Here is a 27,458-nt window from a genome sequence, read left to right as displayed (position 1 = left end):
TATGTTTGTTTAATCTGTTCATTTAAGGGGAGGTTGTGAGTAAAATTAATTATACAGCTGAAATACATGTTACTAACAAAAACTCTTGGGCACATTTTCACTTTTATTTATAGCACTCTTGGAAGAAGAGAGAAAGGCATATCGAGTGCAAGTTGAAGAATCCAACAAGCAAATTAATGCTCTGCAAGGTAGGAATTTCCCCCCCCCACACACACTCTTTAGGGAAACAATATAGTTTTGAGTGTTTCTGTGGCATCATAATCCCTAATAAAGGAAAATGTTTGAGTGTATATTTTAAATCTGATTTCTTTCATCATATCTTTGAATTTTATTGTGGAATGTTTCCTGTCAATTCCTATGGTTCTAATAGTCATTTAAAAAATGCAAAAGATGTAATCTGTAATAGATACCTCTTCTTCATCTCTTTTTAATCTTCTTTCTCAATTTGGAATGATCCAGGGATTCTTATTGGGACTGCCTTCAGAGCACTCAGAAGCTTAGGTGGTTTTGTGATACTCAGTCTCTTTATTGTAGGATCCTCTTAATGAAATTTTTCATTCAGATCCACATCCAGCATCAGAGCATGCAGTAAAGTTGTTGCAACAGAGACCCTGTCCATCCTTTTTTGAAAATTGATATAACCAATCATGCTCTTTTCAGCCCAAAATGATTACAGCAGGATGTAATCCCATGATTTACATAACTTCTGAGTCAGTCACATATTCTGTATCACATTAACTTGTCATCCATGCATGTGAGTGAGCCTGTTGGTCGAGTCTGTCAGTCTGTCCAGACTTAAAGCCAAAAAAGGTTATATTATGTTGTGATTTCCCTAGAGCAAGCATTAGTTTGAAGAGCTACTCAGCCACTGATTGTTACAAAACTAAGGAGCTTCATCCCTTGGGATCTTTGTCAGCATATCATTTGCTTTGGGCCTAAACATGTCTGGAAGCAGATGAGCAGACAGGCAGGTGGACTGACAGCCCTGACTTTCTGAGGAAGTCAAAATAGCCCTAGAAAATTGTTTTCTGGGCAGTAGTTTGTTGTGTACTGTGTCATATACTAGTTACACTGAAAAACTTAGGTAATAGCTGTTTTATGTGACTGTCAGAAAAGAATCTTTACATTTTCTGCCATTGCTCTTGTAAGGAAGAGAAGCTTATAGAATGCTCATCTTCAGAATGACAGGAGCAATTCAATTTTGAGTGTTATCTTGCTAATAATGAAAATTCTTCAATTAGTAAATGCCATAACAATGATTAGAAAATATTTGATAATTATTTCTGTGCAAAAAAAAAAAATTTTTTTCCTTCTAAAAAGAGAGAATGAAAGTAGGAACTTGACAGAGCCAAACTTAATTGCAAGATTCCTCTTCTCAATTCAGTACTTTTTTGTTTTCTGGATCCTTCTCAAGAGAGGTCTTGCTAATGTTCCCTCCTCTCTCTGTTGTAGTTCAAAATGTTCTGATGTTCATTGTGTGTTTTGCTGCTTCCCAAACTTCTAGGGTGTGACAGATCTCACAATTTGGAGGAAAGGTGTCAGGATTCTCCCTTGGCAGCCCCTGTGAACTGCAGGGCAGAAAAAAACCCAACCAACTGGCAGCTTCATGTATTTCTAGAAGTATTTTTGTGGAATCAATGTTTTAGGCCAGCCAGTGTTGCTGGCTTTGTTTGTGATAGAGAAGAGAAAGTGCCAGAGAAACAACTGAGGTCGTGTTCTCTACATGTCAGATTCATTAGATGAACACATAGGTAGAGCAAGGAAATTCAAGTAACTTGTTGCTCCTTATTAAAAAAAAAAAAAAGAAAGAAGTGAAGCATTCAGTTTAGATGAGGTAATGACTTACATAAACAAGAGATGTAATGGAAGTTTTCTTTCTAATTGTCCTCTCAAATTATATCCAGTGCTTCAGAAACGGTTCCCATATTGTTAGTAGTAATTTTCCTGTGTAAGTTATTTCTACAACCCCACCAAACTTACAACTCGTGTGTGTCCTTGGATTTTCATTCCAAGACTGTCCAAGAGCTTGTTTTCACGCCTGAACGTCTAAAGGGAAAGCTGTTCACCAACATGCACAGAATAAAAAAACCCACATTTCTTTGAAATGCTGCCAGCACCAAGAAGCAGGAGTTTAGCTTGGCTTGATGAAGAAAATACTATTGGGAAGATGTGGTTTGCATTCCTTTGCTCAGGCACCTGCTGTATTAGCAACTTGTAGTTCCTTGTGTTTTAGTGCATATTATTTTGGTAGGTTCAAGGCTTCTAATGTAAGGATACATGGAAAGGAAATTGTTGATGCATCATGTGTTGTCTTACTGTCAGGTTGTTCTCGTTCACTGCTTCGTTTGCTGTTCTGTTAGTATAAGCCTGTAGAAATTATTTTCAAACAAACGAGGTGGTAGTAAGCCTCATTTTGCTCATATATATTTAAAAATCCATCATGCTGCAGATGTCTTTGTTGTGGAACAGATAGACTATTTCATCCTTTACAGAATTGCCATGAAATTAATTTACTATTGTATATAGTAGCTCTTAGGTATTACAATATATAATAACTACCATATTTCTTCCCATTATGTCTTTTTCCTTCAGAGTGGGGAATTGGGTAATTCATAGGTTCTTTAGTGTCTTCAATGAGATAAATGTCTTGCTGGAGCCTGTTTAGAGGAGGACACAAAAAAGATGAATTTTACTTCTTCATTGCACATCAACAAAGTTTCTAGGTTGTACCAGTATATGAATTCTTTCTGTATGGCTATATAGGTAGCTACTGAAAAACATCAAGTATAATTGTCATGGAGGTGCAAGTCTCTATTGAGTACCTCTGATGTTCTATCAGTTTACAGCAAGACTCACGTTCTTCCTGTCATGCTCTATAATGGACTGAGAGGACAGAAATAATACAAGTAATCTAGGAAGGTTACTCAGCCTTGGTTATCCTCCCCAAGCTTTTCACTGTCCTTGTTTTGCCCTTTGGTTCTGAAACATACAACTTGAAATCTGTAATTCTGACCCCCTACAGTATCTTACATTAGGCTTTCAAGTGCTCTTAAGAATTTTACCTTTTCTTCTCAGAGTAATTCTTCAGTAATTTAACAATTGCTTTTCTGCATGTTGGAATCATGTGAAATACATTTTTTTTAAAAGTGAAACTCACAGCAAATTAAACACTTTGCTCCCATCAATCAGGGTTACAACTGTAGTTCTGTTGTTCTTTCATACTTCCCTTTCCTCTGTACTGTACTTTTTTTTCCAACCGTTCACAATGGATTCTATTTGAATATGTGTTTATGAAAAATTGTGCTCAGAGATGTCTTTAGTAATGAAAGGGTTTTAGATGGGAATAATTTATAGGGTTTGCTTCATGCAGAAATGTCAAGTAGCCTCGTGTATGTGACTGCTGCACATTTACAGTAAGCTGTAAATGCTAAAGGACCTTCTTCTAGCTCAGTATACTTGGTGCAGCTGTCCCTTTCAATTTAAAATTCATCTTGTGCTTTGAAAGATGCTTTTTGCACAGAAATAATGTTTATTTCCTCTACTGCATGTTGAGAATGGAGTAGAAATTACTCTGTGCCTCAAATATTTATAGACATCACAAGTTAACTGCTGAACAGGCAAACATTTCCAGTGTAGCTTTGCAAATGTTTGGCTTGTGACAGAAGCTTTCCTGCTTTTCCTCTTGTCCCTGAAAGCCCCAATGTCCTTGTCCTCTAATACTTGTTTTGCTTACAGTGATGTTGAATCTAAATCTTGGTTTCAGATTTTGGAAAGTTGCTTTGGTATCACATACACAGCACAGCCTTGGCTAAGAAAGCTTTGTCCAGACATAATTTTTGTTTCTTTTGACTCTCTGTATTACATGGTCCACATACTTGTGTCTTTAAGGGTACAGCATTTGACAAGATTAATGTATTTTTTCAGTTGCTTTAGGCTTCTTTAGTCCTGTTAAATATCAGTATGTTGAGAAAGGGAGGTAGGGTTTTTAGGCTTTTTAAGTACAGTTTGAAAAAATATGAACACGAATGTCTGCTTTCCAGCTCAGTTGCGAAGGTTACAAGAAGAAATTGAGAATCTTCGCAAGGAAAAGGAGAATGAAATTTCAACCACTCGAAATGAACTAGTGAGTGCTCAAAATGAGATTCTGTCACTTCAAAAAGTAGCAGAAAAGGCAGCATCAGAACGAGACACAGATATCTCTACACTGCAAACCGAGCTGCAGACAGTGCGAGCAGAGCTTGAACGGTGGAGGAAAGATGCCTCAGATTACGAAAAAGAAATTGTCAATCTGCAAGCCAGTTTTAAGCTCAAATGCCAGCAATGTGAGGAGCAGCAGAAGGAAGAGGCCTCTCGCCTGAAAGGTACTTGTTTGAAAGATGCCACAGAGCATTGCTAACAGAGCATCCTGCTCAGTGTGGTGAATGCCAGTTATTTGAATCACCATTTGTCTGTTGCCTGTAGTCATTTACTCTGTGTGTGTCTGTATACACACACACACGTATGTATTTGTGTGTGCACCAAGGCTCGTAGTGTTAGCAAAGATGTTTTGCATGTTTCATTGAACAGTTATTGTCAGTTATGCCTAAATTAACTTAGGTACTCTTTGATACCAGAAGTAGACCGAGTATAATTCCACCTAGAAAAGATAGAAAACTTTTGCATTTTGAGGGGTTCATACTGTCAAAACTTTCTAAGAGGACTTGTGTAACTTCTCTATAGTTTAAGCCCATAAAGGGGGAGCTCCTGACTTTTTAATTCTACCAAAGCTTCACCAAAGCTTATTGCTTTAAACATTCTTTTCCTTGTAACAGAGGCATGGTTTCTAGTGATTCTCTTGCTATTTTCAAGCCTTGGAAATAATTTTCTTCAAATATGCATTTCTACCACTGTTTCTAAAATACTAGAGTTGACCCATAAAAAGACTGTTTTCTATTTCTTTGTACCTTAGAAAAAGCTTTAATGAAGAAAGTAACTTCCCTGGTAATGGGTCATAAACCTCATAATAGTAGAAGATACTGTAATGTTTTACAGGTGCTCATGAGAGAATTCATGTGATATGATAAGTATATTTGAGATTTACAACCAATAGCAGCTTTTCCTGCATTTATTAGTTGGTGTTACTTGAAGCAGTCATGAAATAATTTTACTTAATTGAATTAAATTTATTCATTGCAGATGAACTTGAGAAGTTGAAGGCAGAGTGGATTGCTCTGGAAGCTGAATGTGTTAAACTGAGAAAGGAAAATACTTCTCTTACATCTGAACTTCAGCGACAAGAGAAGGAGCTTTCTAGGTAAGGACACAATGGTTTGTCTGGGAGGTACCTCAGCAGCTGAAGAGTTTTGTTGTTGTTGGTTTTTTCTCCCAAAAGAGGTACTAAATGTTAGTTATACACAGCAAGCTGGGGACATATATTTAAAAGCAAGACCATGGCCAGCCTTTTGTGTCAGCACTTTGTACAGGGAAACGATAATGGTCTGTACTTCTATGATTGCTCTAAGCTGACATTTACATGTTAAAACCAGTGTGTTAAGCTTTCAAGGATGAAAAGTGCCTGTTTATGTAAATTTAAAATGCATAAGGAATCAATTGGATTTGTTTTTCAGCTCTCAGAAGCAGAGTTTAGCACTGACCAGCGATATAAGTGTTCTTGAAATGTCTCGAAAGGAACTTGAAAATCAGATGGGATCTTTGAGAGAAAAACATCAACGGGATGCAGCCAGTCTGAAAACTCAACTCAGTGAAGCTGAGAGTCAAGCAAAAGATTTTCAGAAAGAGGTAACACGAAACATTTCCATTTTGCAAGAATGTAATGCCCAATGGCTGAACTTTAAGCTAAATGAAAAGGGAAAGTTTTCTGGTAATGAATTTATTTCTTATGTTTATTGCAAGCAGTTTAAATGGTAGCTAAGAAAATATAAACTGGGAGTCAAATCTAAAAAGCAAGACTTCAGGTAAAAACATGTGTTCTTTGGGAACTTCCTAAACCTTCCTTTCATGCATTGCTGTAATGAATTTACTTTTAAGCTGTTCAGACAGGTAAATCGTTACTCAGAGTCTTCATGACCGTCAGGATCCAGAGTTTCTTTAGCTGTTATGAGTCAAAGTTAATTCTTTTTTACAGTCTGATCTTCCTGGTTAGATTTGAACTCTTTTATTTGACGATGGGACTACACATTCTTTACAAAGATCTCCTTTTATCTTAGTGGATTTGTAAGTGCCTAAGGAAGAGCCAGCATTCTGAGCATGTATTTAATCTGCCTGGCCTCTAAAGATTATGTCTGTAGGAAGGCCATAGTCTCCAACACTTACTCCTTCCCTCTTTGTGAGCAGTTTGAGTGTATCCCCAGCCACTGCTCTTAGTTTCTTTTGCCGTCCTTTTGTTTAATTTATGATTAATTCATCCATGTTACATTCCTTACAATTCTCAGAATTTGAAAATCCCAGTTATCTTAATCTCTGTTTTGTAATCAGATAAGTATTTGTAAAGATGCCGCATCTTCTAAATTCGGGGTGAGTGCCAGTACTGAAAGTCATTGGTTCTGTCCTTACTAAGCCCAGTCAGGAGGACTGCTGGAATAGGAAAAAATGGGATGTGGATTTGAAAAAAGAAAAGCTACCCATTTTGTAGGAACATGTCACATTCACCCAGTACTGTTTATTCTTGACCCACACTGAGGGTTATGGCATGACAGTAACAAGGCATAATATTTTTCTAATGCCTGCCTTGCTGTTAGGTTTGAATTTGCTGTGTGGGAAGAGGGTTTGATTTACTTCATACAGAGTGTTTATTTTTGCACCTATTAGAGGGGTGTAGGTATTTAAGCTGCAGCCTAGATGTAAGACCACTATTCAGATGTGAAGGACTCCTTGTTCCCCACTTTCTTGTTTTTTATTTGTAGTTTTTACAGTCTGTTCCAATATGATAATAAATAACTGGTATGAGAGATTAATTAAGGCTTAGCATTTACTTTGTATTTCCTTGGGTTTAGTAATCCTAGCCCTGCCAAGCTGGGCAAAAAATTTTAATTTAGAAGAAAAGGAAATCTAAATTCTACCCTGCTTTTGTGGAGAGTGCACTGATGCAAGGCGAGTTAGTCTAGGCAGATGACAGAAAAGGAAGCTGTGTGCTAAGCTGTCAGCATGTGTTGGGTGTCCAGGGGTCCACAGATTGTTCTCTCTTTGTCTTTAGTATGAAAGAACACAGACTGTGCTCTCAGAGCTGAAGGCAAAGTTTGAGGTGGCTGAACAACAAAACCAGTCACTCACGGAAGAGCTCAAACAATGTAAAGAAAACCTGAAGCTGCTACAAGAAAAAGGAAACAACGTAAGTCTGTACCAAATGTGTGGGGAAGTCAGGTTATGACACTGGCAATCCTGTTGATTGAAGTAATATGGAAGAGTCAAAGAGAAAAGGATGGACTTTAAAAAAAAAGCTAGCTGTATACCATATTATGCAAAATTCCATTCTGGTCCTACCTGTGCAGATTTGCAGATCATTACACTGTTACAATTATGCATGAAAGTTAAACTTACAGGTGCTTGACAGTTTTAAGTATGTCCTTAGATATCTGCTCTCTTGAAAACATGTGGCTTAAATACTAGTGAATCAGAACTAAGTAAAATTTTCTGATTTCGAAGAGTGATACAGGGGTAAAAGCTGAGAAACCTGTATCCAAATGAATTGAGCAAACTTTTTCAAGCTGCTCTTATTTTATTAGTATTTATTACAATGGATGCTCCTTCCTTACTCTTGCTTATGCTTCTTAACCGTGGTTATCTCTCATGGGCTCATTCTTTAAACAGTAAAGTTGAGCTGTCCTTTCTATTCACTAATGAAAATACTGTTTTCTGTTGCAATTTATTTGAGAAGTTGTATCATTAGAACTGAGTTCCCAGCTGGAGACAGCTTTTTATTTTACTGAGATTCTGAAATGTTCCAAACGTTAAGGGCGTGGCAGACGCATTATAAGGTGGCCGCAGCCTTATTTTAGGTCCCTTACTACCCTGGGAGGGCTGTTTTTATCTTCCTGTACTGCCTCTGTGCTCAGTGCAGGGTGAACAGCTCCTGTAATGCACAGTACAAAACAGGAGGATAATAAATGCTCTGTGACAGACTTTAGCAAACTGTTTATCTGACTACAAAGAAGGTTTTACAGATCCCATCCTCTAAAATCAGCTGGATGCCAGAAGTTTGTATTAATATCCTTACCATAATCAATTCTTGAATATAAACCTCAAACAGTATAGAGCTGTCAAAGATGTAAAGAATTCAAAGCATTTCTCACTTTTTTCAGCCATATTTTCAGGAATATGATTTCATAATCCTCTTGGAACCTGATTCTTGCTTAGAATTTTTCTGCAGTGCTCAGATAATGCTGAGTTACTTGACTTACTTAAAGCAGAAGTCAGAAACAACCAGACAAAAACCCCACCCCATTTTAATGGAAGAGATCACACTGAATAAATAATTGTGAATGTGAGATTTTCTGCTCTGTTAAAAACATTAACCTCAGAATCAAAATGATCAGTGGAAAAAGGGGGATAGTAAAGGGTTGAAATACTGTGAAGGAAATTGGAGCACCTGATGAAAGTGGAAAAGCTAAAAGGAAATTTTAGGAAGAATTAAAGGTGAGTATTTAAATGAAAGCAGGAGCCATGGCAGTTGCCAAAATCTGCTTGCATAAGAGGAGTTCATTGTGACAGTTGAAACCTGGAGGTCAGGGTGTGATGAAGAGCATCCTCCATATAAGGGCAAACTCTGCTCACCAAACATTACTCACAGTCAGTAATGTAAAACATATCCATCTTGGGGATTGTTTCAAACATCATGGATACTGGGCTGAGTTCCAAGGTCAAATTTTTCAAGTACCATTGCCCCCTTATGCTGGAATCATTATCTGCTACTTCATTTCCGAGGACAGAAAGTGACTTCCCACTGTGGGATTTGTTCCTTTTTGCAGCCCATCTGTGTCTGAGTTTGCGTATCTTCATATTCTAATAAAATATGCACAATTTTATTGAGGCACCTAGTTACAACGCTCCTTGACAAGAGGGAGCTTTATTATGTATTAATAAGTCTGTGAGAGAAAAATCTAATCATTTGGAGGTGATCTCATTGAATATGATGAATATTTATCATCGGTTTCGTTTGCCAAGAATGTGTATAACTTACAAAAAAAAATCTATTGAATTGTTCAGTGAACCAACAAATGTTAGAAAAGACAAGGCTTCTGTACTCCATTTGGGATATCATTTAAATATTAAGTTTTAATATTTAAGTTTTACTTTTAAAAAAAAGTTTGCAATGTTGTGTTTTTGAAATGCTTAGCAGTGTGGTGTACTACTTGTGCTTGCATGCTTGTAGTCACTGGTTACTTCCTGATGCGCTTTACATGACAGATTTAATTATGTGAATGGTTTGAGAACATCAGCTGCTCTGGTTGATTTAAACCTCTGGCACTTTTTTGAACACTGCTGTGATCATTTCTGCTTTCTGTGGGAAGGTGGCACTGTGATTCGTGGCACCCATGACACAAAAATAATCCTGCATGAAAAAAACTTCAATAGTGACACATAATTTTTCTGTTAAGTATTTGCCTTGATTGAAAAAAAATTAATTGAACAAGACTAGAATACCTTCTAATATTCCTGTGTTTTGAACCATATTGGAGGTTCTATGAATAAGTGATTCCTATAAATTAATAACAGGATGAGATATTACTTATTAGTTACAATGTTTTAGAAAAGTTAAGCATGAATTTATCATTTGTGTATTTATTTGACTGAACAAAATCAAGGTAGCTTCAGCACAAACAGTTTCAAAAATATTTGGCATGGTTTGACCTTAACCTCTGTTTGTCTTTGTGTGTGCACAAATATATAGAGTAGGATACAGAGAAAGCAGATGTCTTCCAAGGACAGCTTAAAAAGCATTTAGGTCCATTTTTGCTTTTAATTTATCGTATCACAGATAGAGGCTGTTCATCCAGAATATGCAGTAGTTTACATGAATTCAACATAGCTGAGAAAACGTGTGGATGGTTCTGAGGAGGCCATAAGCTGTTTGAACCCTGCAGTCTGGTCAGCTGCTGGTTTGGCCCAGCTGCAGCATTCGATCAATTTTCAGAATTCCATTTGGTCACAAGGCTGCTGACCTGGCAGAGATGCTGAGCTCTGTGTTATCTCTGATGGAAATGTGCTTCTCTGCTTTTTAGTAACTGAGTGTGGATTGTACAGTCATGTTACAATCTCACGGAAATGTCTGAACTACTGGGTTTGCCTGTGCACGTATCTGTAATTGATTCACTAATGGAGGAAAAAGATTGTTTTTCCGGAGGCTGGTGATGGAAAATGGAAAAGGCTAACTAGCAAGGAATGAAGTAGCTGAAAAATCCAATTTTTGGTGTGAGTCTGTCTCTCAAGAAATCCAAATGGGATTTCCTCTCACTTAGAAAAACTAAAACCAACTACAAATAAGATACAGGCAAATCGTTTAAGATTTGTATTGTTTTCAGGTGCTAAATTCCAAGTTGTGACAAGAGGTTTCTTGGAACATTTTCTGCTTACTTCCCTTTATTTTTAAACATCCCTGTTCATTTGAGTAGAATGGTGTACTAACTTTGTATACCAGATTAGATAATACTGTAATGTGTTAGACGTCTTTAATACATTTCAATTAAAACAAAACTTACTGACTTATTTTCCCCTCTCTAAATCATCTTTACCTGATTGATTTATAGCACAAAGTGATTTTTAATATCCCTTCCCTTCTTTAGCCTTCCATATTACAACCCGTCCCAGCCGTATTCATCGGCCTAATCCTGGCTTTCCTGTATTGGTGTTACGGCCCATTGTGGTAGCGAAAGGTACAAGCACTACTGTTCAGTCAATGTATGTTTGTCCCTCTCACCTGTTTGTGCCATTTCTGTATCAAATAGTGCATGGTGAAATGCTCACAGGTATTTCTTTACCTGAAGCAAACCCTTCATTTAATATGCCATTCTGTTGACACTGACGAGCTGAGCAATCCACTAATCACTTAACATCTCTGTGATTTCTTTAATTCTAACAATTAATTTTGTTCTCACTGGTGCTTGAACGTGCCTCTTCTAACTCGGTCTCCGTTTGTCCTTAGCAAATGGGCTGCCTTTTGCGCGATGCTAGGGCTTGTAAGAAAACCTCATTGCTTAATTAACTATGAAAAATGAAGAGTTTGCCTCTAATAATAAAATTCAGCAAGCTTTGGTTCCTATCTATGGACTAAGAAATTCCTCTCTGGCTCTAAACACTTTAATTTTTCTCACTATTGCTGATGGAAAGATGGAAAAAAAGACAAGAAATAGGTGGTTGGTTTGTATTCTGAACTCTCAGCTTGCATTTTCTCTTGTCTCTCAGTGTGTCCTCCTCTTAAAATGCCATTGTTGTCATGCAATATTGTGACAATCTGTTAAAAATGATGTTAGGATCTGCTACACAGACCTGGATTTAAACGGTCAAAAGTTAAAGATGTGCATAAACTTGTGTCTAGCCTTGACTTGGCGCAAGCCATGATTTAAACATCTCAAGCCCTCGCATGTTCAGTGGCACATTTCTCTGAGGTGTGTACAATAACATACCTGGAAATACGGAGCTGCCAAAAGTCCTCCAGACGATCCTCAGTCATGAAGAGGTGTGGAGTTCCCTGTGCTAGAGGAGCGTGGTTTGCTGTGGTGCTCCAAGTCAGGACTAGCCTGCAGCAGGGCTCGTGGGTAACACTGTAGTGATGCCTATCAACAGGTACTCAGGACTTGCAGGAACCACGAGGTAAACTGATTAGTATGAATTAGAACAAATATGATATTGATTTCTTTTTTCTCTCCACACAGAGACAATGGCCTTGGATGCCTGTGATGGCAGCTTTGGTTGCTGTAACAGCCGTGGTGCTGTACCCAGGCCTAACCAGAGCTTCTCCATGAGAACTGTTGTTGAATCCATACACCGTCCTCCCTTTAGAAGCTGGCAACATTCATATACTGAGGGAAAACAGATTAATTCTCTTCCTTTTTACCTCTTAATACAGCACAGCTCTGCGTGAGAACAGCAGTAGGGTCATTTGCTTTAAATTGTATAAAATGTATCTGTCTATAAAGAGGGAATAAAATTGTCATTCATCATACTGTGAGCAATATTTTTGCTTACAACTTCATGCAAGTTTTAAATTAGTATGTTGGGATTCTGAATACTATAATGGTGGCCTAAAGTAGGCTTCTTGGTACCAAATTATTTATAATGGCTAGGGTTGTGGACACTGACTTTAGAATCTGATTGCTAGATTTAAGAAGATGATACTGATTTGGACATCCAAGCCAAGTAACCTTGCAGATACTTGGGAAACAGATGCAGTGTGCTCAGTGCCTTTCAGTATGATCTATTTTTTTTTAAACTAGTGTATCATTTTACTTGCTGTTAGTCACTGAGCTGTTGGGAACAAGACTTAAGAAAACTTCTCTTACCACGCCTTTCGAAGGAAGTGTATTTTTCTTTCCTAAGGATTGCTTTATTAATGGGTTTTGGGAATAAACACAATTCATGTCCAGCCTTAAAGAGATAGAGATACTGATGGTGAAGACCAGCCTAAAGTATTTAGTGTGCGCGTGTGCGAGTGTAAGCATGTGTGTGTTCTTGAGTGAACTAAGGTGTTTCTGGGAGCAAGTACTTGGTCATTTGATGGACATAGTGCAGTGGTTCAACTTACGTTAACTTTAGTTTGAATGTAATTTATTAAATTTCATGTATTTAAAGAGATACGTTCTTTAAAAGTATGAATACCTTCTCACATATCACATGTATCAGTTTATTTTTTCAGTCATTTGATACTTTCTGACTTGAGCTGGAGAAGCTCCTTAGAATAAGCTTTTGTGGACGTAACTTTATTAAGAGAACTGCTACAGTACGTCTGTGATCAGCTGAGAAAATCTAGATACATAAAATACTACGAAATTGGAATCATATGCCTGATGAAGTATTGTCAGGTGAAGATGATTTTAATTTGGTAGTAAAATTTTGTGGATCCTTATCACATGGCTGTAAGTATGATGCAGTGGTCCCCATTACAAAGTTTATTTTCCTTATCTGAGTACTATAACCATTGCTATTTGCTGACTCTTGGTGGGAATCACTGTAGTTAGTGCTGAATTAAATGTAGACAGTAGTTGTCTTGTTCAGCTCAGCAGTTCTGTCAAAAAGGTTTATTAAAGACTTAAATAATATGTTAAAGAATGGTAAAGTAAAATGGCTCTGCTAAAGGAAACTTCAAAATAGGGAGGTAATCTCAGCAATTCGATTGGCTTTAAAGAGTGTTATGGCAATCGACAGATAGTTTAAATATTTAAATAGAAATTTAGCATATAATTTACTTTGTGAGGTTTTAAGGGTCGTTGTCCTTTAATTAAAGGTTCTATCTTAAGTTACATGGGATTTGCTAATGGGAGGATTATTAGTTGGAGAAAATAGTCCACAAGTGACTTGTAGAAAATAACTGTTGTCATTTAGTTTGTTCATTTCATCCTTTTCAGTTGCAGGAAGCCACCCAACCACAGAACACTCATATGCCAGTGGTACTTAGTACCTCTTGTATATAGGTTATTGCAAATATTGTTCTGAAATGCTTAACTTCAGAATTACATTTTTTAAAGTAAATAATTGTTTTAAATCTATTTTGTAAAGATATAAAAATACAATAGAATTTCTGGAGTACAGATTAAACTATTTGCACTAACACACGTGATGTGCATGATTTAATAAAATAACTTTACTCTCCCTATGCATGTTTGAGTTGAATGTCATTTGAAAACAAGAGATTCATGCTAAGTTTCTTTTGCACTAGATATTGCCACAGTTACTAGGCACAATGTCTGCAGCATGTCCAGTAAGAGCAAAAGACTTTTTTTTTCCCTTTTATTTCACATTTGCACTGGTTTAAGTTTTGGTCTAGCTGATCCGTCTGTCTGTGGTTTTCGGAAGGAAATGGGGTAGGAGAGAACCATGGAAGGCTTGGGAGCATATTGCCATGGAGGAGGAAAAGGTGTTGGAGCTGCAGGGTGGATGTGCCGGTGGCAGTGGTGCTGAGATGGGAGGAGCAGTGGCTGCAGGTCCTGGGCCATAGAGGAAAGCCCTGCTGGGGAAAGGGAACCTGATGCTGCCTCCTCACTCTTTAGCATCTCAAACTGCCCATTTGTCCTTTCAGCTGCTGTTTCTTGTGCAGTGGATTCTCTTCCCTCCTCCCTGCTAGTAGCAAGTCGAGGTGGCTTGAGGAGGTGGAGCCTGGTGGAGCTGGGGTCCCTCCCTGCTGGCAGCAGGGAAGTGCCAGGTTCCCTGGGAGCAGCCGGGGGGACCCTGCACTGCAGCAGTGCTGCCTGGGGCTTAAGTTTGTCCTTGTATTAAAGACAAGTGTTGTGTTTTCAGAAATCTTTAGAGCATCAGAGAGCTGCAGTTAGAGGCCCAACATGGTTGTATTAAAGGAGAAATATTTCTAATTTCATTATGTGCATGTATGCATATTTATATTATATATACACAGGTGCATAGTACACATTGCATGGGGGTTTGTGCTTACAAGTATACCTAATGCAGTGCCTTTTCCAGGAGTTCTTGACATTTGCATGTTCAAAATGATAAGGAATGAGCTAAAATGCACAGTTCACTCTTTTGTTGCAAGAATCCCTGGAGAAGGGTTGGGTAACTGGGAAGCTGCTGTTCTTCAGTGCTTCGATACTAAAACAGCAAGTGGAGTTATTTTGCAAGGACTCCTTGCACAAACCTTTCTAGGTTTTTTTATTGCTTTTTTTAATGGTAAGTGTGTGTGCTCTTTTACATTCATATTTAGGTTCTTTCTTTTGTGAGGCTTGATTAGCTAAGCCTTGGAGTTACTGTAACGAGCAGTGTTTTCACATGTGTGAGATGCTCCACTTGTAAAACAAGTGCTCTGAGCTTGCACTGAAGTTTGAGGTTTTAAAAAGGTTCCTCATAGTAGCAAAGCTCCTCAGAGAGTTGTTTTATCAGTTGCTAGTTCAATTTGGAAGATTTAGTATAAATCTTAGACTATCTGAACAGTTCTTCAGATTTGTCATGGTGTCTTGACTGAGGCATCTTTTTTAAATTCTAAAAGAATTCTACCTGTGTGGGGACTACAATAGCAGGCCTTTTATTTAAAAATATAAATATGTGAAAAATACAGTGTGATTTTCCTGTTCCTTGTAGCTGAATTAAATGTGTTCTTCCGGAGTCTTAGCCTCATCCTTTTTGCAGAATGTCTGGATTTTTTGGTGCTAAATGGAGAATTGTGAGCCTGCACAATATATTGCAAGAGTTCTCATAAAACAGTGAGAATTAGTATCAAATGACTGATGGCTGAAGCAAAGGTAATCAATCACCTGTGCACATATTTTTGGGGTATATCCCTAACTTATTTTTCTAATCGAGTCTTCTGAAGTATGTTACCTGTTCCAGATTTCTGTGTGCTTTATGTAAGATTTTGAATGTCTCCTGCCTTAATCCATAGGGTTCTGCCACTTGCAAGAATAATTTCTTTGGCTTGAATCTTCTCCATGACAAATCCACTGCCAAATTCATTCCACCAGCAGCATCTGAGTGCTTTAAAACACCAGGTCACCACTATGGCTTTTGGGAAGCCACTGTCCTTTGCACTGGCTCTGCAAGTGGGGCTGGCCAGGTTTCACCAGGGGCCTTTTCTCCCCTCTGGCTGTTCATCCACCATTAGTGTTTCATTAGCAACTGTCTCAAAATGTTGAGTCTCCGTTAATAATAGCAATTGATCGTATAAAAGAATTAGAAGCCATATTCTTTCCTTCTCTCTTGCATATACCTCTGGGTCTGTTTGAAAGGTGATTGCTTCCTGCAAACAGCTGCATTCAATTCCCCAGATCCAGCTCATTTGCTCATCCCAGTCCCTCTTTGCACGTGCTTATGAACACAGAATTCCTCTTTCTTTCATGGGGAATTGGGCTGCAGTATGGGGGGGGGGGGGGGGGGGCGGGGGGGGTGAGGTTCCTTTCCTGGGTTTTTACTTTGTACCAACTTGTTGAAAGTGAGCAGAGGTTTGTCCACAGAGCCAAGTTCTGCTTGGAAGAGAGGGGCTGCACCCATTGCTGCTTTCAAAGCTGGGTGCTACCAGTGTCTGACTAAAGGCTCCCAGCAGTAGGAGGTAAATCAGCAATTGAAACACAGGTTTCAATGGGAAGGGACATTACAGGCCCAAGTCCCCATTTGTAAAGGTAAGGGGAACTCATCTGATCACTAATCAGGATATCACAGTCATAAAACTTCAGACTGATTTCATCATAAGCAGCAGAATGTCAAGAAGTTCAGTATCTGTTAGAAAAAAAAAAATTCTTGCTGTAAGAACTTCAGATAAAGGATCAGTCACCTCTGTAGATAAGGTACATGAGCAACTACTGTCCTCTCAAAAAAACCCCAAACCAAACCCCAACCCTGTCTTTGAGTTCATCTTGCTTTGGCTTCCAAAAATTGGACTCCAATACATCTCTCTTGGAGGATGTTCTTCTGCTGCAAATGTTGTCCTCATCCACGGATTTGACATACCATGATCGTACCCTCCAATCTTACTTTATATGAATGAATTGAATTTCTTAATTTTTTTCTTCATCCCTCTAGTTTTTGTTGTCAGCTTTTTAAACAATTTTTTATTTTCTGAGTGTTCTTTTTTGAAGAGTAGATGCCAGAATAGAACATGTCCTTACAGTAATTACCTTACTAACATCATATAAATAAATAGACAATAAGCTTTATATCCTACTCTGGTATTCCTGGTTTACTGTCTACCAGAACTTTTTTTCAGGATTCACTGACTTCTAGCTTCTAGATTTTAACTGTGTTAATCAAATCCGTGTATTCCTCACATCACCCCAGTATGAGGTGCACCCGGTGGTATCTGACTTTGCAATATTGTTTGGTAAAAACCACTGTAGGCAGCAGGCCCAGGCAGCAACCTGTTCCCATGACTCTTCAGCACAGCACTGAAAGGGTTTTTTTCCCTTCAGGTTTTACAGAGATGACTCCTGAAGCTTTATTCGGGACTATTGATCATACACTGTTGAACAGCAGTGAGACAAAATCTGATCCCTGAAGCACAATAGGGAAAATATTCATAGAATAATTCCTTCACTTAGTTTTTACAAACAGAGAGCTGTTCTGTAACCTGCATTATTAGTTACAGTGATAGTAGTGTAGTGATCACTTTTATTGGAATGTCAGGATTTACAGAAGTCTTGGTTTAATAACACTAATAAACTCATTTTTAAAAAAAACTTTTGAAAGGGGAATTTTATTTTCTAAATGCTTTGACATTCTTGAATTTTTTGCTGATTGCTTCCCACAGGTTGTTCTATGATTTGCTTACATCTTAGAGTGAAGCAAAGCCAGTCCTTTTCTCAGGATCAGACATTTTACTCTCTTCCCTCAGCCCCGTCATGTTGTTTGCACATTACTGACACTTCCCTCTCTAAGCATTTCAAATTGGAGGTTGTTGACATGACTGAGTTTCTCAGTGTGCTCAGTGAGCATCATTCCCAGAGCTGGATGTGCCTCAGCTCTGAGGGATGTGGATGTGTGTCTGTGCTGCTCTGAGATTGCGCTTACAAGTGGTGGAACAGGACATGGTCACTGGTGTTTAGCAGCCATGAAAGGGAGTGGGGATGTAACTGAGATTCTTGGGTAAATGGTTCTCAGCTGTGGTAATGGAGATGCTGGCAGGGAGAGGTAATTCTTGTGTTACATCAGGTGAGACATTGAAAAAGCCAATGTGCTGCCAAAGCGTGTCATCCCTTCATCGTGTCTGATGAACAATTCCAAAGCCCGAGTTAAACTAAAAGCAATGTTTTATTACCTGATTGTGTTAGTATTTGAGACAAAAGGGTGAAGTCATCAATTCATTTTGTTCTATGGGAATAAAATTTAACCAAAAGCTTACCGGTATTTGTTTCAGTACCCACTGTTGGGACATGGATTTTTTTTTTTTTTTTAGAAATTCCGCACACACACTATGAGTGGTAAAGTACTGCCTTCAGTATGGAATGGATTTACTATTTTAATCTTTTCATGCTAGATCATTTATGAAGTTTATATTCTATTTATATTTCTTGTAAGGAGTTCTTGCTCTGGAAAATAATTTTATTGAGTATGTCATCAGTTTTGATGTGACAAAACTACTTCTTGTCTTGAATATAGTGGCTCTTACTTTAAAAATGTTCCAAATATGCAATATGTCTTCTGGGATGAATAAATGGTAAAAATTATGAGAATAAATTTACATCACAACAGAAAGCTGATTTGCATTGTACATAGTCTTTCATTCAGCCTAACTCCAAATTTCAGCACTCCACAACTTCTGAACCTGCTCCACTTGCTTTACTGTGCTAGAAAACAAGTTACTAATTAATGAATCAATTAAAACTTACTTTAAAATTGGAATCTATTTACTTGTTTACTTTTTGCAAGTGGGATTTGCAGCCACATGACCTTCCCTCCTCTGTGTGACGTGGTAAAGCCGGCCTCCAACAGGTCTGAACCCAGGGAGAGAAGGGCTGGAACACGGGGTAGGAATGCAACCTTGGTTTGTGCAAGAGTTACATGGGTTTAGTGGTGAGACATCCTCAGGGGATCAGTCATGGATCATCCTTTAAGAAGACCAACAGTTCTACAGTCTTTTATCTGCACTGTAAATCAGAGGGAATTCTGGAGCTCTGTTTCAGTGCTGATTCAAGAGAAGCACATTCACTGAGTCACTCACACAGTTTTCAGCAAGTTTGAGGAAGGAAAGTCTCCTCACTGTTTGGAGACTGTGTGGTTTGGATCCACCCCAGGGTGCAGTTTAAGTCCCCATGGTTGCACTCCAGGCTACCAGTAAGTCCTGGTGTAATACCCAGGTAATTTGTCTCTTCTGCTTCTCTGTTTAAAAAGTTAAATGTTTAAAACATTCTTCCAGATGGAGTAGATGGCTGGGAGGTTTGGGGAGGACAAGGAAGCCTAAAAAGGTGATAAATATAACTGCTGTTCTTCATGGGACACTGTTGGTAGCACTTAATGTTTTACAAATTTGTCTTGAATTCCTGTCTGCCAACACCAGTGCTGAGCACTCTTCCTTAGACCCTGAATGAGTTTATTTCCAAGTAATGCTACAGGTAAAAGGTGGTGATAGTTTGCTCATTTTTAAAGGTTCAGTGTCCATATTCCAGGCTCAGGTGTGATATTCCAGGTGTTTGGTGTTTCTGTTGTAAGTGTAGCAGCCACTGCTGACTAGCAGTTCCTCTGTTGCAGAACCTGACTGGAATCCAACTGTAGCTAGCCTTTGTGAGAGACATTATTGCTCTTTTTTTTCCTCCACTTTGTAATTATTGCAGTGGCACATAAGCAAAGATGTAGCCTGCAGCAACTTTACAGTAATTTTTTAATTGCATTTCCAGCCTTGGGTTGGCCAGGTGTTGGTGTGCCTGTGCTACAAGTTGCAGCAATAGCACATCCTTCCCCTGCAGTCTTCTCTGAACTCTAATTCTGCTTTAAAAGAATTATGACCCAGCCAATAATAAATAATTAACAATCTCCCTTATTATTACTTTACATGATTGCCTTTGCAGCGAGTGAGGGTGTACCTTAGCACATCCATGTCCCTTTTCAGGAGGATGTTTAGTAGACAAATACCAAAAAAAATGTTGTTGTCTTACGTGGTGTGTCTCACTTGAAGTCTAGAGAGAGTGCTAAAAAATTATTTGCCCCACACTGATGTTTCTTCCAGTAATAGAAGAGTAAATACTGGAATAATTCCATCCCAATGAGCACTTCTGGGATGTTTCTTTGGTGAGAACTGAATTGCTTTGTCAGATGTGTAGGATGTTGCATCTGCTTGGAATGTGAGTCTGTGAGAGGTCGCTGCTACTGAATGACTGCCTTAGATGGGCAGGGAAATGTATCAGGGAAACCTTTGTTGTAAAGTTTGTCAGGATGGAAGATGAGGCACAGTACTGGCAGAGATCATTCTCAGCCGAGGCACCTCAGTTCTGCTCATGTGCACGTGGACTCCTTAACAGTGGTGTTCATTTGGTTCATTTAATGTAAATTGTTTCCAGTTCCCATGAAATGCATTTCACTGGAGATTATTCTAACATGGTAAGTTTTCAAATGTAAAATAGAGAACAATAATTGCATATTTAGTCATATTCTGCAGCTGTGTGGCGTAATGTTTTAATTTCTTGGACATAAGTAAGACCTCAGTGAGATGCTGCTGGCTCAGATACTTCATCAGAAAACTGCTGTATTATTCTTTAGATTTTGAGCACATTTTGGAGTTCTTCAGTCCTTTTGGTTGTGAAGATACTCTGAAAATACAAAGTTCTAACTGTGTGATGTGAAGGTTGCTTGCTGCAGCCTCTGAACTGCAAGCTTGGGAAGTAGTGGGTTTGTCCTGATGAGAATGGCCAGAGGTGTCCGTGACCCAGGTGTGAGCAGCCATCTCCACTTGAGGAGAAAGAGGATGATGACTCAGGGCAGAGTCACATCCTGTTAACACTGGCTGGGGACACCGCCACTTCACTCTTCCTGCTTCTCACTAATGAAAGCTGAAAAGCGGTAAAAAGGAGCACCTGGAAGTATGAGAAAGGCCAGTCCTTCAGCGATCTGTGGCTGCCCAAATCTTGCATGCAAGTATCTCTCCCGTTCAGAAGCAGCTCAGGCTCAGCACTGTGTTTATGGAGGTCTCAGGGCCAAGAGGGCCTCGGTGGCTGCAGACCCAGGCACACATAATGGCCTTCCATCCAGCTGAGAACCCCGTGCTTTTCTCTGCAGTGCCAGGGTGAGGTGTTTTGCTGTCATGTGGGTTCTGCATTACTTGTGATTACACCTGCTCCAGTGTCTGCCAGTGTCCAGAGGGGGAGAGAGCTGGACCCCAGCAGTTGGCAGTACCCCTGAGTGGAGGCTGTGAATGCCCATCAGTGAAAAGCAGTGTCTGCCTCTCACATCTCAGGGTGCTGTGGTCTGCCTTGTGAGGTTGGCTTTCAGCTGGAGTCCAGCATGTATGTTAATAGATGGATTTAGATTGGATATTGGGAACAAATTCTTCCCTTGAGGGAGGTTGTCCAGAGAAGTTGTGGATGTCCCATCCCTGGAAGTATTCTAGGCCAGGCTGGATGGGGCTTTGAGCAACCTGATCTAACAGCAGGTGTCCCTGCCCATGTCAGGGGGTTGAAATGAGATGATCTTTGAGGTCCCTTTCAGTCCAGACTGTTCAGTGATTCTGTGACAGATCAGCTCAGTTGGTCAGAGCAGGTGCTAGTTACACCGAGGTTGTGTGTTTGATCCCCGTATGGGCCATTCAGGAGTTGGACTCCATGATCCTTGTGGGTCCCTTCCAGCTCAGAATATTCTGTGATTAAGTTTCTGTTTTACAGTGCACATTCAGTGGGCCAGCAAAGCTGTTTTTGCATGGCTTCCTGAATCAAATGAACACGTAGCAGAAACAAGCTGGTGTAGCAGAGCATGCAACTCTACTTACCCATACATTCTGTTTTAGTGGGATGAAGCTTTGTGCTTCTCAGTGCAGTTTTAATGATACAGAGGTTTAGATAAAGGTATGTTAAGCTTTTAAAATTCAGTGCGTTAGAAGGGTGAAGTTGGAGTCGCGATTTGTGGTGTGCTGTGTGCACTGATCTCTGCTGAGGCATCTTAGTTTGAAAAGAGGGTGTTTAGAAACCTTCCCCAAATATATTGGCTGCCTCCCAATAACTTTTAAACCGGCATTGAAGCTGGAGAGGATTTTTTTCTTTTGTTTCTGTGCTGCATTGCTTAATGCATGCAAAACTGACCCATTTAAGCAAGGAGCTTCTACTAACAGCTTGAGATGTCAAATCACAAATTTCAAATACGTTTCAAAACGTGTTTTGTGATGGAAAATACTTCCCTTACAGCCTTCTTGGGGGAGTCCTTGCTGGTAGTTGTTGCTTCTGTTTTTCCTCAAATATGTCAGGCTGTTTTTGCTGAAATAAATTATTTGTCATCCTCAGTACACAAAAGCCCTGGTAGCTGTGTTGTCTCTGAGCCTGTTGCCCCAGCAGCTCCATGCTGGATGTTTGGTTGTTTTGGTTTCCTGGACAATAAGCTGGTGGCCTGGAGAGCCTGGCCTGGCCTGGCCTGCATGAGGGGTGGCAGGAGCCTGCAGGAAGAAGTTCCAGGTGTCTTGAGAGGAAGGAAATGAGGGGAAAACTGTGTTTTGGGCAATGTTCCCACACAATGCAAGAGAGAGGCATGGTGTAGGGGGGCACATCAGGAAGGGAAGGGTCAAATGGGTCTGGGAAGGATGTTCCTGGGTTTTACCACAGAGGGACAAAGTACTCTTCCAGCCTTGAGAGAGCACCCCCATCCTCTGCTGGTGTCTGCTGCCTGCCTCCCTGAGCCGGGCTGCTGCCCGGAGCTGGGGGAGCTGCCCTGTGTGACCTTGGGAGCAGTGAGAGGGAAGGTGCTGTTTAATGTTTAACGCACTGTGCAAGAGAGGGGCCTCCCAGACAATATCTGCCTTCCTGCCCTATGCCTGAACCTCGTGGGAAGCCTGCTCCATTCTTGTCCCCTTCCTGGCATTGACCCCTGGGTCCACTGTGACCTGAGGCTTCCTCTCACCCGTGTAGGGCCAGCACCTTCCACCACCACATGAGAGCCGGGTCCATGGGCTTCCCTTTCCCTGAATACAGAAGATTTCTCCTGCTTTTTACAACAGGGAGGTGACCTGGAGCTGTGTTTGCACCATTAAGCCAGGTGAACAATAAAATAGCTGCCAGGGGATTTCAACTGGAGACACCCTTCTGGTCACTAAAGTGTCCAGGAAGCAAAGTCTTTGCTCTGGGCAGTCACAGCTGCAGGGAATGTGGTGGGATGGGATTTGGAGGAGATCACATTGCAGAATGCAGCTGGGTACGCTGCCATGGGGCACAGTGCCACTGCAGGGTGGGCACAGCCCCTGGTGAGAGCAGCTCTGCTGGCCCAAGTGCCAGGACTTGTGTGGGGCACAGTGGAGGGTGCACCTGTGCCTGGCTGCATCAGGAGAAGGTAAGATCTGGGGAGCATCTTTTCTGCTGTAGCAAGAATGACGTTGGTGCCAGCACATCCCTGCGTGATCTGTCTTGCCTTGGCTAAACTGTGTACTACGAGTGAGATGCCTTTGATGCATCTGTTGCCTCATTCATTGCCTCATCCATGGAGCTTGGCTTGAGCCATCCCTATGGCTGAGAGACAAAGATCCTTTTAAAACTTAAAAGAATCTTTGTTCTAGTTTTGTTTCATCTAATTCTCACTTGTATCTAATAATGTACATAATATATATGGAAAAAATTATCTTCACTTAAATGTTTTGTTCTCTATGCACATGCCAGTGGAAAATGCTTCATCGATACTTCCTACGATCCCGCAGACCCAGACAATGCAGTTCTCAGTACTGTTTCAATCTACATTTACTGACAAATAAAATAGTTTGTTAATTTTACTAGAAGCAGATGTCAACTTTCTAGACTCAAAGCAAAAAAACCACAAACCAACAAAGCCCCCAAAACAAAAGGAAAAAAACCCTTTAGACTCAGTGTGTGGCCTAAACACAGCGGTCCTATGCCTGTGCTGCTAATTGGGCCCTGCCTGTCACCCTCGTTAGCCCTTGGGCTTTCGGGCACTGCTGAGAAGGAACAGCCCCATTACAGAGCATTGCAGGAGTTGTTACACGATGTCTTTCTGTGGGAAGAAACATTCAGTTCACACCCTGTAAGTCCAAACTATAAGGTAAAAGTAATCCCTTTCTATTCTCTCCTAAACAGAACTGCTCCTGGAAAGCAGAAACAAACCCTAGTAATTGCTCTATGTCCCTGGAGTCCTTAACAGAGCATCTGCAGACATGACAGGAACAAGACCTGCTCCGGGATCCCTGCAGTTTTCCGCAATGGCAGAGATCAGTTCATGTGTTACTGTTTCGGTGCTCTGTGTGTGCTCAGTGCTGTGGCATTACAAAGAAGATGACTTTATTTTCCTGCTGCAAGGAGGTTGAAATCTTAACATCCTGAACATATGGAAGGAGAGTTTTCTCTGACTGTCCAAAATTTCATAAAATGTAAGCTGGGGGGAGAGGGGAGGCCACGTGCATGCTCGGTGTTCAAGAGAAAAGCTATTTGTGCTCAGTGTAATGGCAATATTTTTCAGTTGCAAGTCTCCTGTGCAGAAGTTTAATCTCCCCAATGTGGACAGAGTGAGAGTAATGAGAGCTACCCTACTTTTAACATGGCCAGTTTTCTAAGAACAAAAGAAATCTGTGTTAAGTATGTGATTTGGGTCACTTTTGCACCTTTTTTTTTGTCTATGCTTCTATTTATGCCCTGGCCAGTTCTTACACTCCCCAACCTTGTAAGAAAGTAAAAATGGTTACTAAACTTTAAGAGGGAAGAGACTGGTTTCCTAGATCTGATCTGAGCACCATTGCCTTTATTTATGTAAACAGTGACATCATCTTCTATTGCAGAACGGGAACCCTAAACAGTAAGGGGAGATAAAATTTTAGGAAGTGTCCTTATGACACAAGTGTGATTCATCTTTAGGTGTCTATATTTAAAAAAAGATGCTGTATCCTGAGTCAGATCAGTTCTGTGAATCTGACTTTGCTCCATTTCAAACTGTAATGCATTAGCAAAAATCAATCAATTTTTTTTTTCTTTTAAACTATGTGAAAATTGGTGCTTGCAGCCTGGTGGGGAGTGTGAAGAGCAGCAGAGCCAACCATTTTGTCCCCTTTCAGCTTTCTCCAGAAATCTGCTTTTGCACTCCTCCAAAAGCCTTTTGTAAGTGATGCCTGACCCATGCAGTGACAGTAACAGCTGCCTTGTTCCCGGGATTCAGTGTTAGTCATCCAGGGGATGGTGTTCAGGGCACTGCTGAACTGCCAGTAAAGCACCTGGTTTCCTACTGGATGAGTTTGCTGATGTCCACTAGAAAATATCACCACGGTCAGGTTCAGTCTTTTCTCCATCACACGGCGTGGAGGAAATGTGCATCCTTTTTGGCCAGAGCTGAAAAAGCAAAACTAAACACCACAGTATGGCTGGGTTGCTGCCAAGGGTGAACATCTGCTGTACAGCTTGTCATTCAGCCTGTAAAGACGTCCTGTGAGCAGCCAAGAGCACTGGCCTGGCTGGGTTCTTGCATCTTTTTTGTACCTGAATGGGAAATCACTCTCTCCAAAGGGGATGGCTGCAGACTGGCAGGCTCCACCTCTGTGCCAGCTGCACACTGGCAGCAGCACACGGACCTGCCTGTTGAGAGAGAAAAGCTTGTTTTCTCCTCACTTGGATTTTCTGTGCCATATTTACTGAAAAGAATTGCTCCTGAATTACCGTGAGGAAAGTAGACAAAAGCTCCCCATTTCCTAGCACCTGCCTTGCTGCAGGGACATGTCTCTATGCCTCTTCTTGCTGCCAGACTTCCTCTGTGCTGGTCAGACAGGGACAGAAGGCTGAAAGTTGTTTGGGTTGGTTTGTTTGTTTGTTTAAAAAAAATAACAAGTGTTTAGCAAGCATTAGTGATTGTTTTCAGTGCGTTTGCTTTCAAACCTGGCCTCATGCCACGGGAAAGGCTGGGGGTAAGTGCCGTTGGACACTGGGGATGCCATGGCCCAGTGTCCTCGAGCCATGTCCTAAACCTGAGAACTTCTTCTGAATTGTCTTCTCTGAATTGTTTCCTCGGTGAATGAAGGTAAATGTTGCATTATATCAGGGGCAGAACAGCACTTCCCCAGCCTTCCTTGTGTAGTAGCTGTTGCCACTTTTCCTTGGCTTTAAGCCAGGGTTGGCTCAGCAAACCTTTGGGTCAGAATCCTGATATCCCCCCTCTGGTAGTTCCTTTCCCTGTTGCCGCTGGCAGCGCTGCCAGGCTGTCGCTGGAGCCGGGGAAGCGCTCATGGACCCGCCCATCAGCCTGGGCCGGCCCTGGGAAAGGCTCCAGGGCTGCCGAGCTGGTTTGGGGGAGCTCACCAACTTGCTTTTCATGGCTCCTGCCAGGTTTCACTTGCTCTAATGCCCGAGTTTCACACTTAAACCTGAGGAAGATCACATCTGAAGGTGTTCTGTCTTTGCAGCTCCCTGTGGGAGGGGTAACTCCTTGATGGCACTCTGTTCTTTGAGCTTACTAAGTGTCTTCACCCTCATCTCAAAACAGCAGCTTTGTGAAAGCAGATGAACCCAGCTGGCGTGAGGGCGGGAGTGAGATGGTTTGGGGCATCTCACAAACATCCACCAGCTCCTCACTGGGTCCCAATATCAGCAGCGCCCCAAACATATCCTCAGTGTGCCCCTCGCCGGCCTGAGGGCTGGTGTCCTGGCTGACATGTGGGGCAAGAAGCAGTTTTCACTCCTCCTGCTTCCAGGAAGGTGAGGAGATTTGTCCAATTTTGGAGAAGCTGGTCCTCATTCAGAGACGATTTTGGGTGCCACCATCATGTGATGATTCTCAGGAGTATCCTTGACATACCATTTATTCAGAAGATATGCTCTGCCTGGTAACTTTAGGGATGTGTGTTTCTTTCCTGGTCTTACTAAGATCCTGGTGAGCCATCTGGAAATTTCATCCTATGATTACTCCAGAATCTGGAAGACCTTTTGTAACTACTAATCCCAGAAACAGATTTTTCCTTCATCCTGTCTGTCAACACAGCCCTTAACTTATTTTTATGGGCTTCAGCACATGTTTGAAGCATCACTGCCTTAGGATACAATCTACTTTTTCCGGACTATTTCAGTGTTCCTTATATCTACTTACAGCACTTTCTGAGGAAGGGCTATTTCATGGGTATTTATTAGGATCTTCTGTGTCCTTCAAAGCTTGACACATCTCTATTTGCACACCTAGAACAGGAATCAGAGTGACTTACATGCCATGAGCATGAGATCCTAGGAAGTTATACTTTGCAGTGACACGTATTTTATTCCAGTAAATTTGGATATTTATCATCATTAATGTTTTCATTAGTAAGACATGATAAATATTGCAATAAAAATATTGATCCAATTAAAGAAAGGGGGGGTTAAGCAAAAAGACTAATCTAAGCTAACTGGTGCCATGCTAGATTCTTGATATTTTGCCCTTTTTTTGCTGTGTCTTGCTCTCTGGCTCTTGTTCACCCAACAATAACTTACGTTATGTGAATGAATATGTGAATGAAGTTTGCTGTATGTGTTTTGACTGCTCTGTGGAGGGAGGGGGATGTGGCAGGCAGGAATCCTGTGTGCAGGAAAAGCTGTTTGATAGAGTGCCATCAGCATTGGGGGAGTTTGGGAAGGTCTGTGCTGTCATCTTGCCTGGAACCATGGCCCTGTGTTCCTGCGAGAGCATAAGGCCCCAGGCAGAGGCTCAAAGAAGCTGTCTGGAGGAGC

At 40.7% G+C, this 27,458-nt stretch overlaps 1 protein-coding gene across 26 annotated transcripts in view; it reads left to right on the top strand.

Annotated features, from left to right (window-relative positions):
* Nucleotides 1–18,347, top strand: part of SLMAP (sarcolemma associated protein) — an 84,484-nt gene extending 66,137 nt beyond the window's left edge. For 24 of the 26 annotated variants that reach the window (XM_032120374.1, XM_032120365.1, XM_032120357.1 and 21 more), the window contains 6 exons: nucleotides 114–188; nucleotides 4,041–4,361; nucleotides 5,176–5,293; nucleotides 5,607–5,778; nucleotides 7,193–7,327; nucleotides 11,868–18,347. In XM_032120374.1, the coding sequence (XP_031976265.1) occupies nucleotides 114–188; nucleotides 4,041–4,361; nucleotides 5,176–5,293; nucleotides 5,607–5,778; nucleotides 7,193–7,327; nucleotides 11,868–11,957 (911 nt within the window). In that variant the 3' untranslated portion in view covers nucleotides 11,958–18,347. Of the gene's footprint in view, nucleotides 1–113; nucleotides 189–4,040; nucleotides 4,362–5,175; nucleotides 5,294–5,606; nucleotides 5,779–7,192; nucleotides 7,328–10,778; nucleotides 10,869–11,867 lie in introns of all 26 variants that reach the window. The other 2 variants (XM_032120358.1, XM_032120352.1) reach the window with 1 other exon arrangement.
* Nucleotides 18,348–27,458: the final 9,111 nt, after the last annotated feature.

The sequence above is a fragment of the Corvus moneduloides genome, chromosome 11 (assembly GCF_009650955.1).
Source record: "Corvus moneduloides isolate bCorMon1 chromosome 11, bCorMon1.pri, whole genome shotgun sequence".
Lineage (NCBI taxonomy): Eukaryota > Metazoa > Chordata > Aves > Passeriformes > Corvidae > Corvus > Corvus moneduloides.
Note: the sequence above shows the minus strand (reverse complement) of the source record. Positions and strands in the feature narration are given on the sequence as shown.